This window comes from Pteropus vampyrus, unplaced genomic scaffold, assembly GCF_000151845.1.
Source record: "Pteropus vampyrus isolate Shadow unplaced genomic scaffold, Pvam_2.0 Scaffold55, whole genome shotgun sequence".
Classification (NCBI taxonomy): Eukaryota; Metazoa; Chordata; class Mammalia; order Chiroptera; family Pteropodidae; genus Pteropus; species Pteropus vampyrus.
The window spans coordinates 6,230,501-6,246,692 of NW_011888836.1; the positions used below are offsets into that span (position 1 = coordinate 6,230,501).

At 34.4% G+C, this 16,192-nt stretch overlaps 1 protein-coding gene across 9 annotated transcripts in view; it reads right to left on the reverse strand.

Annotated features, from left to right (window-relative positions):
• GREB1L (growth regulation by estrogen in breast cancer 1 like) overlaps nucleotides 1-16,192 on the reverse strand; it is a 225,124-nt gene that overhangs the window by 29,397 nt on the left and 179,535 nt on the right. For all 9 annotated transcript variants that reach the window (XM_023530829.1, XM_023530825.1, XM_023530828.1 and 6 more), the window contains 2 exons: nucleotides 5,739-5,919; nucleotides 3,817-4,009 (listed from right to left, as the gene is read on the reverse strand). In XM_023530829.1, coding sequence (XP_023386597.1) covers nucleotides 3,817-4,009; nucleotides 5,739-5,919 — 374 coding nt within the window. The remainder of the gene's footprint in view (nucleotides 1-3,816; nucleotides 4,010-5,738; nucleotides 5,920-16,192) is intronic.

Sequence of the window (16,192 nt, forward strand, 5' to 3'; positions counted from 1 at the left end):
AGGATCCTGAGATGTCTGACAACATGCTTGTCCTTAAACCAAGTAGCCCCACTATATTCAATAAGCTTTTTGAGTTCATGTATCTGGTGGTTTTTAAAATATAGTTTTCTTTCCTCTTTTGTATATTACTTTTTCAGTCATTTCTTCTTCCTGTCATTTTAGTTGTCTGTGCATTTTAGTTTCACTTTTATTTATTTGTTATATGTTGACATTGTTCTTTAAACACTTCCCAACTCATTTCACAAAGGTAATACAGAAACTTAAAATATATACAATAAATATAAATTAGGTGATCAGAGGAAGAAAAAGCAAGGGCAAGAGAAATAAGATTGAGCCAGGAATAAAGTTAGTTCTCTCAAAAATGGATACAGAAGTTTCCGTATGTTTTGTTGGAAGTGAGCTACAAATTGGTTTCTGAGCTTTTTAGTAACTCATCCAAAGGGATGACCAATTGAGTGATCTATAAGGTCCATAAGATAAAAATAAAGCACTATTTAATTGGTAGCTTTTAATTCTTTGAGATCCCCAAACTAGGAATCCTGCTCGTTGGAACAGGGTCTTACTTGAAAGTAAATATGCTTTATTTATGTTCTTATAAATACAAACCAGAATATGTTCTTATAAATCCTGGAGACTTAGAGCTTATGGAGTGACATCTATTGTTTGTTTGCTTGTTTCCCTCTGAGTTTTTCTCTGTGTTTTGCACAGTTGTGTCAAATAAGTAATTTAGGATGAAAAAGGTCATCCATTGAGTGTCCCTTCTTATTAGGAATGGACACAGAGTTAGTGTAAAAGCTTTATTTCATATGAACTTGATCTTCACATTCCTTCTCATCCTCAGTCTTGTTTCTTTGGGAAAATATAAAATCCTACTCCAAGCCTGCTCCAGCAGGGGTTTTAAGGACCAGAGCTACTAAAACTAAGAACTGGAAATGAATAGTTTCACCAATTGTTACGTTTATATTAAATTGTAACTACAGTTTGTAAGCATTACAAAAGCTGCCACAGAAGTTAAAAGGACCATACTTTAAAGCGAGTCATAAAACTCTGCATGATATGCTAAGAAAACATACAATCATATGAGGCAAAGTAAGTCAGATGGAAAAAGTCGAGAACCATATTATTTCACTCACATACGGTACATAAAACTGAAAGTAACAAAAGAACAAACAAGACAAGCAAACAAACAAAAAACTGAGACACAGGCAACAGTATGGTGGTTACCAGAGGGAAAGTGCGTGGTGGGTAGAAGACAGTAAAGGGGATCAAATATATGGTGATGGAAGGAGACTTGACTTTGGGCGGTGAATACACAATGCAAAATACAGATGGTGTATTATGAAATTGTACACTTGAAACCTATATAATTTCATTAACCAATGCCACCTCAATAAACGTAATAAAATTTAAAAAATGTAAAAATAAAGAAACGTACACTCCCAAGTGTCACAAATCATAAATCATATGATTCATTGAATCCTTATGTCTTTGGGGAAAATGTTTCTTAAAAAATCTCCCACCTCGCAAAGTGCTGTCCACGCAGTGACCCCATGCTGCAGCTTTCTCTGTCCTTTCACTGCTGTCTCTGCTTTTCCTCCAACCAAACCCTCTGCTGTATGGACACTGTTCCCTGGAAGATCACTAAAGACTTCCGAGGCCAATCCAGTGGCCTTTATGTGTCAGTCCTTGACCTCTGCCCTCTTCGTAGTTTTCTTCATTATTTTCTTCTATGATTTTATCTATACAAGCTGCTTCAGTGATCACCGTTTTTGAAAAAATATTCCCTATCCTCATTGTAAAGCCCAATCCAAACTCCAACTTTGTATTTGCCATGTGCACTCACTTCAGTCTCACCTCATTTAAAATCCATCTTGTCTGCCCTCCACGATCAGTTTTCCTCCTGACATCTTTCCATCTGACGGCATCACCTCAAAGATATTTCTGACTCTTGCCTCTTCCCCCAAAAACAAATCCTAGAAAAGTTACCAATTCTTCCATCCTTTTTTATTATCAGGATTACTATTCTGATTCAAGTATTCGTTAATTTGAACCCGAATTATCAGAAAAGCCAAATGACTCTGATCTCTCCATTTCTAATCATGCTGACTTAGCCTCTATCGTTAATGAACTGCCTTAAGATGCAGCCTCTGAGTATTTCCTAAAACTGAACATATTTATACCCTATGACCCAGCAATTTCACTCCCAGGTATATACTCAATAGAAATGCATACAAGTGTCTACTAAAAGGCATGTACTAGCATGTTTATAGCAGCATTATTTGAAATAAATAAATAGGATAAATAAATGAGTTGTGGTGGAGCCGTCCAGTGTAATCTATATATACACTGGATGAATATTTCTTCATCTATTTCTTCATCTCGGTGCTGGTCCCCCGGGTGCGTTCAGTTTGCAAAAATTCACTGAGCTGTACATTTACATTGTTAATATAAAAAGTAATTATGTATATTCTGACATTTCTAATAATATTATGCCTTTGATAAAAAATTGCTAATGCCCGTGTAATAAGTGTAAACTTTGCCAGCCTGGCACTCAAAGTCTCCATATATCTATTTCCAGGTTTCTTTTCATTCCAGACAGTATTCTCTGAAAAATGCTCATGCTTCCTCCTCCTTGTGGCTCTGCTGCCAAGGAGCGGCTGCTCCACCATGTGTGCTCCATCCTTCCTCTGCTCCAAGGCCCGTCATCAGTGTCCTCTCCTCCATGTGGCCTTTCCTGGTGCTTTCAAATGCATAGGACTTCTTCCTCCTTTCAACCCCCAGAGCATTTTGGTGTTTTGAAATTGTCTTACTCTGTTTCTGTTTTATAAGGTTTTTTTTTTTTTTGACAAATAAAGATTGTACATATTTAAGGTATACAACTTGATGTTTCTTTTTTAAATTGAGATATAATTGACATATTATATTAGTTTCAGGTATACAACATAATGATTCAATATTTATGTACTGTGAAATGATCACCACAATAAGTCTAGCTAACATCCATCACCACACAGAGATACAGTATTTTTTCTTTGTCTGATATAAGACATTTACATTTCTGGCATCTTTTACTTAAACATGTATATTTAAAAATATCCAGTATGTTCAATATTTTAAAAGAATGATCCATTGCTTAATGGTTAATCTTTATTTATTTATTTTTTTATGAAACTCATTTCTTTTCTTTGAGAGTATATTTAGCATACAGTTTATAGGTGATAGAAAATATTTTTCAGGTATTAGGTATTGGAGCCAAAAAGTATAAAGCACTGGATATGTACAATGTTGCGATGACAATTCTCAACACATTAAATGCTATTATTGAGTAACGTCACAATACCATTATCCTCTGTTTCAACTAGAAATCTGTGAGAAATGATTAAAAGGAAAAATCCAGTTTCTGGGGAACCATGAGAGTAATTAACAGTGATACCGATCAGTAAGACTAAGATATGACAGAGAAGCCATCTAAGAAGAAAATAAAATTTCCAGGTCTCAGATTGAAATTAATCAGTTAAAGGCACAAAGATAATTTAGGATAATGATGATAATGTCAGATAACAACACATTTTGAGGGAGCAAACTATATAGAATGGATAATTTTGTATCTGCATGATAACCTAAACAACCACCTAATCAAATTTACATAGGACACTATTGTCTAGTTTTTAGTCTTATGATAATTGTAATTATCTGGAACTTTTAGAAGATAAAGCGTTATGTCAGATTTTTGAATTCTTGTGCTCTACTTTGCCATATTTTATTACAAGATTCTCCCTGGAGAACTAAGAACATGACTGTGTACCAGAGACTCACCATACTGTCCAGGTGTATCCAGTGAACCTCATTGCTGGAGCTGATTCGGGACTGCTGGGTCTGTAGCGTATACGGGAAGGAGCTAACCTGGAGCACCAGGAGGTTGAAAGCTTCCAGAACTTCTCTGCAATTAATGACTCTATCAGCCAATCCATGACTAGGTTCACCATGTGACAAAGAGCTCGAAATGACACTGTAAAGATATTGAAGTCATATTAAAGCCTCTTGATTTAATTGATTAGACTCAGAAGCAGACATAAAAATGGATGCAATGTTTGAGCTCTTAGCTTTCCAGTTCTTTTTAAGTGGGAGCAGGAATAGAAGCAAACATTTGATTTGGAAAAGCCCAAATTACAAAATTTCGTACACCTTTCAGAAAGATTTCAGGAATTTTTTTTTTCCTTTTTTCAGTTTGCACCTGATAGATATATGTCAAAGTATAAATTCAATTATCTAAGCCAAGGATATCTAAATCCTCAGTTGAGATGGATCATTTTAATTTGAAAGCTCACCTGAGTGAAGGGGCTTCTCCATCAAAACACAATGTTTACCACCTGTGCATTGATATATAACCCCCGCCTCCCAGACAGGCCTCAAAACTGCAGGGATCCCCGCTGTGTTAACAGCACCCTCCTTCCTTTCTTGAGGCTGCTAGACTGTGGGGAGGGCTCCTCCTACCCACCTTCCCATGACCAACATTGTCATGTCTCTGAATCATTTTCAGGTGTGTTCAATTTGGATGTAGCACGTTGCCATGCAGCCTTCAAACAAAATTAAATACAGAGAGATGCAACACATAATCCCCAGAGCTATTACCTCAAACTTTCAAAGACTAGGTGTACAAGGTCAGTGAGCTATTTCTGCACATAGGACACAAACAGTAACTGAACAGGATGTAGGCAAAATTTCTTTCCTCTTTCCTTCTTCCTTCCCTCCCTCCTTTTCTTCCATTCTTTTCTTTCTCCCTCTCTCCCACCTTCCCTCTTCTCTCTTTCTCTCTCTCTCTTTCCATCTTTCCTTTCTTTTCTCTTGCTCTTACCTATGCTCTCTCTACTAAATCTAACAAGTTATGAAAGACTTGACTCTAGATTTGAGACTGTGGAGTACCAAACACATTCTGGCTTCTGAATAAGCACTTTTGCAATTCTGACCTTTCTACCACAGACCAAAACACTTCCAGATTCCTAACCTCAAGAAGTCCTGAAGAAAAAAAAAAATCTATAAATGCTTGATAACATGTAGTATCTGAGGACTATTCCTGCCTGCCTTGGAAAACAATTTGCCTTATTAACCCGTAGTAGCAAAGACACCTCCACCAGATCACTCCTATAATTTGAGATGGGAGCAAAACTGGTTCCACTGTGCCACACTTTCCCTTCTTTCCTTAATAAGACCACTAAGAGATATCCTCTTGTTTAAACTGGTAAATTGTGAAGGTTTCAGATCTGCTCTCAGATCATTAAAATGGCATCTCTAATGTGGTTACAGGTAAGAGGAAGAGAAAGGCAAAGAAAAAGAGAAAAAGCAGGAGAGGAAGGAAAAGAAAAGAAGGAAAAAAGAAAAATGGAAGAGAACTGGGGAGGACGGACGGTGGTAGAACGGAAAGCACACGGCCATCTGGGAGCTCATTAGCCTCCACCTCCTTGTTGCTTCCTTTGCTCTGAAGCAGCTAAGTTCCATAGGGCTCTCAAGACAGTATTTTTAACAGGAATTTGTAAATTCACTCACAGTTGTTAAAATCAACATTAAAGTGGTAAGAAAAGGTGAAAGAGCAAGGAAAGGGAAAGATAATAAGTCATCAATAAGAAGATGCCAAATGCTAGGGTTCCTGGGTTTTCAAATCATCACCTTTTAAATAATTTATTACATAACCACTGCTACTGTAGAAGAAATATTGTATTTGCTCACTCTGAAGCAATCACCTCGTTAGTTCCACATGGCAGTTGTCATGAACTAGCACAAACAGTGTGTACGGGTTCTGTTTCACTCTTCTCATGAAAACTTCAAACTTGGTTTGAATCTCATTGTCTAGACGAACAACATATTTCTCTGCTCTCTGATAAGCTGTTCCATTTTCCTCCAGACCCAAGTCTACAAGGACACCTACCAAAAAGAAAAAAGAGTTTATATTTTTACATACATATATAAATGACATAAAATAAGTTCAGTTCATCACACAACTGATAAACTGGGTACTAATCATATAGAGAAGTTTACAGAGCAGATATTTTAGATATTTTTGTTTTTTACATGTTCCCTACCACAATTTGAGGAGGAAATATAAGATTGCTTTTTCTTTAGAACACCCCACCCCACCTCCCACAAATGACAACAAGGAATGATCGGGTACCTTAAGTGGCAGCAGTTGAATGTATGAATCTTCTAATTAAATTCTATTTATATATGAGGTGCTGCTACTAACAGCTATTACGAACCACTCAGAAAAGTGAAAATCTGGGCTACAGGTCTTGGCCAAGTTAATACAATCATGTAAGCATTCCATATCCCAAATTTACAATAAAACATAGATAAGAAAAAGGAAAATAAAATGTGATGTCCAAAGAGAAAACAACTATATTATGATCTTTTTTAGTTAGTATTTTATTCATTTTTAAACAGTGACATTCTGAACAATATCCATAGTATGGGAAGTCCTCAATGAATGCTGAATTATGTACCAAATTAATAAAATGAACTAAATTATATAAGATTAATATAGTCTCACAATGTTAGAAATTGTGAAACTTTAGTACTACATTATTAATTCTGTCTATAATAAAAGTACTGCTAAATATAAAACATGGTTCTAAGCATACGAAACTGCTGTTGGGATAATTAATTAAAACATCAAATCCTCCTTTAAAATGAAGAGACAAAATGATAATTATGTAAGGTATGTGTTAAATATATCACAAAATATATGTGTATCAAATCATCACATTGTACACCTTAAACTTATACAATGTTACTTGTCAATTATATTTCAATAAAGCTGGGAGAAAAAACAAAGAAAATAAGAGCACAGAACCAATCTTCAGCCTCCCAAGGCACTTAGCTTCACAGGGGTAGGGGTAAGCCCTCCAAGATGAAAGCCTTGTGAAGCCCACGGCCCTACCAACAGAAGAAACCGAAAGATTGATTTGGGGATTAGATATGGTCTTTGAGGACCAGCCTGGATTTCAAGGGCTGACGGATATCAATTTAGAAGCCAGTACCAGTCACACCTACCAGCCCCAACTGTGTGGAAAAAAAAAAAAGAAAATAAATTAAAAAAATAAAACATTATTTAAAAATAATGCATAAATAAAACAGACTTGAATGAATTATGGTGACTTAGTTTTATTTATCTAGCTTTAATGTAAAACTGGCTCAATTAACAACCATGTGCAATTAACATCTAGATGCTATAATACAAATAGTTCTAAATGGTATTTTTAAAAAAGGAAAATGTTTTACCATACAAAAAATTCATTATATAAGCAAGGTGAACAGTAGCTAATTTTGCTTTCATATATTTTTCATTAGGAGACTTTTCTCAGATTGTTTTCATTTTCCACTGAAATATGGTCAGTATTTCCAAAAACAATCAATCATACATTTAATTTGGCATGTATTCTGATTTTTTTTGAAATTGGGTTTCTTATAAAACTCATTCGACATTCAATATTAATTTATTGAGCATCTACTATGCATCAGGTACCATTTCAGGTATTGGGTAAGGCCTGGGAATACAGAGGAGAGCATGACAAAGACTTTAAATCTCACGGAGTTTATGATGGAAGAGATGGATAATTCTGACAGGTGTCACAACGGGAGGCAATGTACTATGGGGTAGAGGAGGTGAGTAGAGGCATAGAGAGAGGACCTACTTAATCTCTGGGGATTTCTGTGTCTTTATCTGTAAAATGGGGAGAGTAGAACCAGTTGAAAATTAATCTGTATTTCCTAAGTTTATCCTTAGGAAATAAGCAGTGTGAGTTAAGGGCATCCTAATATGTAAAGACCATAAGTAATTCATAAACAGGAAAATTATCTTGTGGAAAATTAAGAATTGCCTACATTTCAAAATAAGTGAAATCAAGACCTTTGATAGGTCAGTTTCATTCATGATCTAACGGAAAGACAAAAGGTCGTTCTCTTAGATATAACATGGTATATTAGTCTATAACTATAAAGCCAGCTGGCTCTGTAGTGCTCAATTTGGGGTGGGAACAGGCACATCAGAAGTAATTGAATGTTTTATTTCTATCTGGGCATTTTTAGTAGATGATCTTAACTTTTAAAATTTGTTTTAGACTTGCTTTTATTTTTAAGTTTTGTTTCTTTCTTGGTTATTAAAGTGATAGATACCTATTTTGGAAAAACTGGAAAGTACAGAGATATATTTAAAAAGAAAAAAAATTATCTGTAATTCTTTAACTGAAAATAAGCCACTGCGAACACTTTTGTGTATTCTTTCTTGTGTTTTTTTCTATGCATATTGTGCTAACTAGCTCATATTCTGTAATTGTATAACCTGATTTTTTTCACTTACAACTGTAAAGAAACAATCTTTTATTACTAATAATATGTCTATGTAGAAAACAAAATTATCCATAGATAAATAAAATAAAAATTTAGTTAAGCTGATGAATTCAAAATTTATAAAAATTAGTTGCATTTCAAAAACTTAGTTGCATTTCTACACTCCAGCAGCAGTTAGAAATGTATTTTTAAAGATGTTTATTATAAAATAAAAACATATTAAATATATAGGAATAAATCTTATAAGAGAACACAACTGAATGCAATGTGTGATCTCGGATTGGATGCTGGAACAGAAAAATGACATTAAGGGAAAGACTGGTGAGGTCTTTAGTTGATAGTATTGTTCCAGGAGTGACTTCCTGTTTTGGTAATTTACTATGGTTATATAAATTGTTAACCTTAAGAGAAGCTGATGAAGAGTGTACATAAACTCTACTATTTTCAAATATCTTTATCGAGATGTAGTTCACATATAATTCACCCATTTATAATGTACAATTTGATAGCTTTTAGCATATTCACAGAGTTGTACAATAATCATACAATTTTAGAACATTTTCATGACCTATAAATGAAACCCCATATCCTTTAACCAACACCCCTCAATTACCCTCTTAGTCCCCAACCCTAGGCAATCACCAATCTACTTTCTTTCTCCATAGATTTGCTTATTCTGAAAATTTAATATAAATGAAACCATAACAATATGCAATTTTGTGACTAGCTTCTTTCACTTGGAGTAATATTTTCAAGTTTCAGCCAGGTTGTAGCATGCATCAATATTTCATTTCTTTTTATTGCTGTATAATATTCCACTGTATGGCTATACCACATTTTGTTTATCAGTTGATGGACATTTGGATTGTTTCCACATTTTGGCTATTATGAATAATGCTGCTATAAAATTTGTGTACAGTTCTTTTTTGTGTGTATGTTTACATTTCTCTCATTTTATATCTAGGAGTGGAATTGATGGATTATATGGTAACTATGTTTATCCATTTGAGAAACTACAAGATTATTTTCTAAAGTGGCTATGCCATTTACATTCCTATCAGCAATATATAAGATTCTAATTTCTTCACATATTCAACAACACTTGTTATTGTCTGTCTTTTTGATTGTAGCCATCCTAGTGGGTATGAAGGAGTATCTCATTGTGATTTTGATTTTTGTTTCTCCAACTGGCTACTGATGTTGAGCATCTTTTTATGCGTTCATTGGCCATCTCCATGTCTTCTTTGGATAAATGCCTACTCAGAGCCTTCACCCCTATCTAAATTAGGCTACTTGTCTTTTTATGATTGAGTTAAAATATTGATTTAAAATATATTCAAATATTGTAGATACAAATCCCTTATCAGATACATGATTTGCAAATAATTACTCCTATTTTGTGAGTTTTCTTTTCATTTTCACTTTTCAGTGTCCTTTGAAGCATAAATGTTTTTGATTTTGATGGTGTCTAGTTTTTGTTTGTTTGTGCTTTTAAAATTATATCTAAGAAATCATTGCTTAATCCAAAATCAGGAAGATTTACACCATCATTTTCTTCTATGAATTTTATAGTTTTATTTCTCACATTTAGGTTTTTAATCCTTTTTTAGGTTACTTTTTCTTTGTGAGGTAGGGGTTCAACGTCACTCTTTTATCATGTGGACATCCAGTTGTCCTAGCATCATTTGTGGAAAAGATTCTTCTTTCCTCCTTTGAATGGTCTTGGCACCGTGGTTGCAATTCAGTTGATTGCACGGTTTATTTCTAAACTCTCTCAATTCTGTTCCATTGAACTGTATGTCTGTTCTTACGCTGGCACCACACTACCTTGATTACTGCAGCTTTGTATTAAGTTTTAAAATGGAGAAGTGAGAGTCTTCTGTGTTCTTCTTTATAAATACTGTATAGTGGTGACAACAGGGAAAGGGGGTGGGGGAAGGCAGCGAAGGATAAAGGGGTTCAAATATACAGTGATAAAAACAGATTTTACTTTGGGTGATGAACACACAATGCAATGTACAGATGATGTATTCCAGAATTGTACACTCGAAAGCTATATAATTTTATTAACCAATGTCACCTCATTTTATTTTGTTAATTTATGCAAAGAAGCCAGTTGGGCTTTTGATAAGGAATGCACTGAATCTGCAGATCAATTTGGGGAATATTGCCATCTTAAAAATATTAATAAGTCTTCAAATTCATGATCATAGGATGTCTCTCCATTTATTTATGTCTTCTTTAATTTCTTTCAACAATAGTTTTTAGTTTTTAGAGAATGAGTTTTACATTTCTTTTGTCAAATATGTTCCTAAGTATTTTATTCTTGTTTATGCTATTATAAATGGAATTCTTTTCTTTTCTTTTCTTTTTTTTGTTAGGCGAGGCAACCCTTGGTTGACCACACAGATTGCAAGGACCTTGTCAGTTTACGATCCCTTATTTTTTATTTTATTTATTTATTTTTTATGCCTACAGTACCTGGTCTTTCTAGGTGGTCTCCCATCCAAGTACTAACCAGGCCCTACCCTGCTTAGCTTCTGAGATCTGAGGAATTATTTTCTTAATTTCATTTTTGGATCTCTTGTACCATTTTTTGTGATTTTTATGTAGATTTAAAATTATTTTAAAATATATATATATTTTAAAAAAACATGACCATATCAAATATTTGCAACAGAAACAAATATGCTGCTAGTGGGAGTATAAATATAACCACTTGAGAAAAAAATTTAGCATTATTTAGTAAAGTTGAAAATATATATAACCTATACCTCAACAATTCCACTCCCAGAGAAACTCTTGTATACGTGTACCTGCACTGTTTAATGTAGTGAAAAACTAGAAACAACTCAAATGTTCATCAGTAGTAAAAATGATTTTTAAAAATGTGTGGCATATTCATATAATAGAATACTAAAAAAAAACAAACAGTAAAATGAATGAATTATAGCTACCCACAACAACAGGATCAGTCTCAGGGACGTACTGTTGAATGTAAAAAGCAAATTAAAAATGGATATATAGAGTGTGATTCTGCTTACAAAAAGGTTTAAAGACACCAAAATTAACTCAAAATGAATTAAGGATCTGAACAGAAGATCGGAAACAATAAATTGCATAGAAGAAAACACAGAAACGAAAATCATGGACTTTGGACTTAGAGGGGATTTTTTATGAATTTGACATCAAAGGCAAGGGAAGTAAAAGCACAAATAAATGAATGGGACTACATCAAACTAAAAAGCTTCTGCACAGCAAAAGAAACTGTCAACAAGGCAGAGACAACTATGCAAATGGGAGAAGATATTTATAAGCAATACCTCCGATAAGGGTTTAATATCCAAAATACACAAAGAAGTCATACAACTCAATAATAACCAAAAAAAAAAAAAACAAAAAAAAAAAACAATCTAATTAAAAAATTGGCAGAGGACTTGAACAGACACTTCTCCCTAGAGGACATACGAATGGCCAAAAATATTTGAAAAGATGCTCAACATTGCTAGATATTCAGGAAATGCAAATCAAAACCACAATGAGATACCATCTCACACTTGTTAGAATAGCTATAATCAACAGGACAAGTAATAACAAATGCTGGAGAGGATGCGGAGAAAAAGGAACCCTCATACACTGCTGGTGGGACTGCAAATTGGTGCAGCCACTATGGAAAACAGTATGGAGGTTCCTCAAAAAACTACAAATTGATCTACCATATGATCCAGCAATCCCTCTACTGAGTATTTACCCCCAAGACTTGGAAACATATATCCGAAAAGATATATGCACTCCAATGTTCGTAGCAGCATTATTTAGGTGGCCAGGCATGGAAGCAACAGAAGTGTCCTACAAAAGATGATTGGATAAAGAAGATGTGGTATATATACACAACAGAATATCACTCAGCCATAAGAAGAGATGAAATGCTGCCATTTGCTACGACATGGATGGACCTCGAGATAATCATGCTAAGCAAAAAAAGTTGAAAACCATATGATATCACCTATATGTGGGATATAAATCTAAAAGCAACAAACATGACAAACAGAGACTCATGGACATGGACAGTAGATTAGTGGTTACCAGAGGGTGGGTAGTGGGGGAGAGGGGAGGGAGGTGCGGCAAAATATATGGTGACAGAAAAAAATCTAACTATGGGCAGTGAACACATAATGCGGTATATACATGACTTAGTGTTGAATTGTACAGTTGAAACTTATTGGATTTTGGTAATGTTACCATAATAAAAAAAGAAAGTTTAAAGTATATGAAATTAAATAATACATTGTTTAGGAGCTATGCATTATGCCAAAACTATAAGTAAAATGAAGGAATAATAAACACGAATTCAGGATAATGGTTACCTTTGAAAGAAGAGGGACAGTAGCATTAGGGAGGGGAATAGGAGCCTCCAGTGTTCCTGATTTTGGTAGGTACGTGAGTGTTCACTATGCTATGATTTTACAAACTTTTTATAAATTTTATAAATTTTATCTATTCAGTAAATTTTCTTAAAAGAGGGCAATGTAAATGTCTATCCATGTTTTAGAAACTATTTGAGGATATTAATTACTAAATTGTTTGATGAATACCAATGAACGGCAACTATTTCCTCTTTACTTTCTATTTTGAATCTGACAGAAAAGTTGAAAGACTAGTGCAATAAATACTTGATAGCCTTCAATCTGTTTTACTGATTGTTAACATTTTGTCACATTTGCTTTTTTTCTTTATTACTTTTTATTTAGTTGTTGTTATTATTGCTAAATAATTTAGAAGTAACAGTATAATATTCCCTAAATACTTCATTGTGTCTTTCATAAGAGCAAAAGCATTCTCCTACATACCTACAATATCATTATTATATCCAAGGAATTGAACTAACATCGATATAGTGTTCTCTAATACACGACCCACATCTGAATTTCACTAATTGTCCCAAAGCTGTGTTTTTTGTTTTTTTATTTTTCGGTCTAGGAGCTAATCAAGAATTAAGCACTACACTTGGTTGCCCTGTTTCTTTACTCTCCATTATTAAAACAGCACTCCCACCCCCACAACCCTCCCCCGCCCACATGCCTTTTTTGTTCTCTTTGGTCTTTTCACTGATATTTTTTAAAATGCAGGCTAATTGTTTTGTAGAATGCTAACTGTTTTTGCAGAATTCAGATTTTGTAGAACCTGAATTTTTCTGGAACTGTCCTTGTGATTACTCAGGTTAAACATTTTTTGCAATTATACCTTATACATGACATTGTGTACTTCTCCTAGCTCATAATGTCAACCTGTCCCATAACTGCAGATGACAAAGTTTGATTAATTACGGTTGTGTATATTGCCAGATCTTTCCACTGTAAAAAATCTTTTCCTTTTTATAATTTTAAATATGTGGGATGACACTTTATGACTGTGTGAATATTTGTTCCCAAATGACATTCTACCCAATGGGGTTAGTAACCATTGATGATACTTGTCAGAATCAATAATTACATTCGTAGTGCAAAACAGAGATTCTCTAATTCTACTATTTTCCTACATTTATTAGGTGGTGCTCTTTTGTGAAGAAAGTCTTGCTCCCTGGCCTCCCCCCGCCCTATCATGTCCTCTGCCTCTTTTATTCTTTTAGTATTACTATGAACTCATGGTTTATGCAAAAAAAAATAGTTCAACAGGTTACAACCCACTGCCATCATTCCTTTTGATACTCAAAATTACCAAATTTGGCCAGTAAAATCCACTTCAAGCAGGCTGTTATATCCTTTTGACATGTCTCCATCAATTTTCGAGTACTTTCTTATTTTTGGCACAAGGTATTTCAGACTGTTCCCACTTCAGAGCTGGGACAGTAGAGAATGGTATTTATAAGCCAGGAGCTGTATGCTAAATGTTCACATTGATACTGAGACATCACTGTTTTTAAGACCTTTCAGTAGAGAGAGCTGGGAAACATTTAATTTTTTTCAAGTTATGAGCTCCTACTTTTATTTTCAATTTAAATCTAAAAGGAATATTCTTTACTTTTCCCCATTCTATATTTGAGGCTCCCTTCTTTCATGTGAGAACTCTAGTAATCAACAACATTAAAATATTTACGCATTTGCTCTACCATACGGTATACACAACAATTTTAAAATTATCAATACTTTTGCCAACAACATAATGATTAACCTTCAAGGTTTATTTGCAATTCTTTTTGCCTTTAGGATATATCACATTGAGATTGTACAATATGAAAACTGTGTTCAAAAAGCACTTGAATTATTTTTGGTGTGCAGTTAGTTGTGTTATCAATTTGATATGCAGCTGGGTTCAGTTATTTCTGTTTGCATTCAATAATTAGTTTTACTCCATCATTTTAATTTTTTGAATATGTAACTCATAAGAATCAAAAGTTAAACTATATAAAAAGTTATACTAATCTCATCCTTATCTCTTCCACTCCATATAGATAAACTTTTTTATTACTTTCTGGCTTAGCCTTCATGTTTTTTGTTTTTTGAAAATATGCACCGAGGTATGGAATCTGAAAATGGTCAGACGTGCTGAGAAATGGCTTGTCTGAGAAAGGTCACTTTCTGTCTTCTTCATAATTTATCACAGTTCTATAGAATTAAATAAAAGTTTATATTCTAATAAGTGAATAAATCTGTCATATTTTCACAACTCAATAGAAACTGGACATCAGCAGGGCCCACCTGGGGTACTAATGGTGGCACCAAGAGATTCAAGGCCATGTCTACTTAAATACTAAATCTTACTTTTGCCATGAGTGGGAATTTAGGAGGCATCAATAACTCATTTTATGACATCTTGCAATTCACTGAGGTCTAGAACAAAGCCAGCAGTGGCTGAAAATCACTGTGTTTCCTAAAGGTGATGAATCTGAACCTTGGGAAGGTGCATCAGTCATGGACATCTACGGAAATAACCAACTTGAAAGGTCTGTGGAGAGAAACTTTCTCGGACAGCCAAGGACTCCAAGCAGCTAGAGTGCAACCACTTGTGCCCCTTTTCTTCACTGAAGGCTACAGAGTCCAGATGGGCTCTGGGAAAACTTGAACCTTAGTCTGTATTCCCCTTTATGGGATTAGAGAAAAACAACATCATGTCCTCCGAGGTCATTCCTTTAAAAACTTTAAAGGAGGAACAGCAATTTTTCAACCATTTAAGGGCCTTGAAAGGGAATAAAAATAAGAGCACACACAGCAAGTCCACAATACCTCGTGGGCACCAGAATCAAAGGCCTTTCCACAAAGGTCAAAAGTCTGAACAAGTAGCCAGAACCCATCACCTGGAGCTCACTGTTCTGAGCATCAAGTAACACTGAGAATGATCAGGAGAATCAAAAATGTCTAGGTATCGTTAAAGGTGACCCAGTATTCGTGCCAGTGCCCCACTCTCCTGCCTGTTTGTTTGGACAGAACAATGTATTCTGGTTTGTATATTCTTATCCTTCAATTTTTTTTAAAATAAAGAATTTATTTCTAAATTTTTTATTTCTAATTTTTATTTCTTGTTTTTATCATCAAGAAGATATCCCAGAGAAAAATAAAACTACTCTCAGTTTTAGCTGTTCATCTTCTCTGTGGATCAAGTTAATTTCTACAAAGGTGTGGTATGCCAAAATATTTTAATAGTTAAAAGGATATGAAAATCAAGAAAATAATAAATCACAAGAGCACTCTGACTTTTTAAGTATTACGATAGCAATGGGTATTCCTTCACCCAGGCAATCTCTTTTCAGCAAATAAATAACCTGGGAATTGAAATAGCTGGTTAAAATTCCTGCTAATCACTTTTAGTGTCCATCGCATAGGCTGTCCCTTTTTCTTCTGGTGGCCCTTGTTCT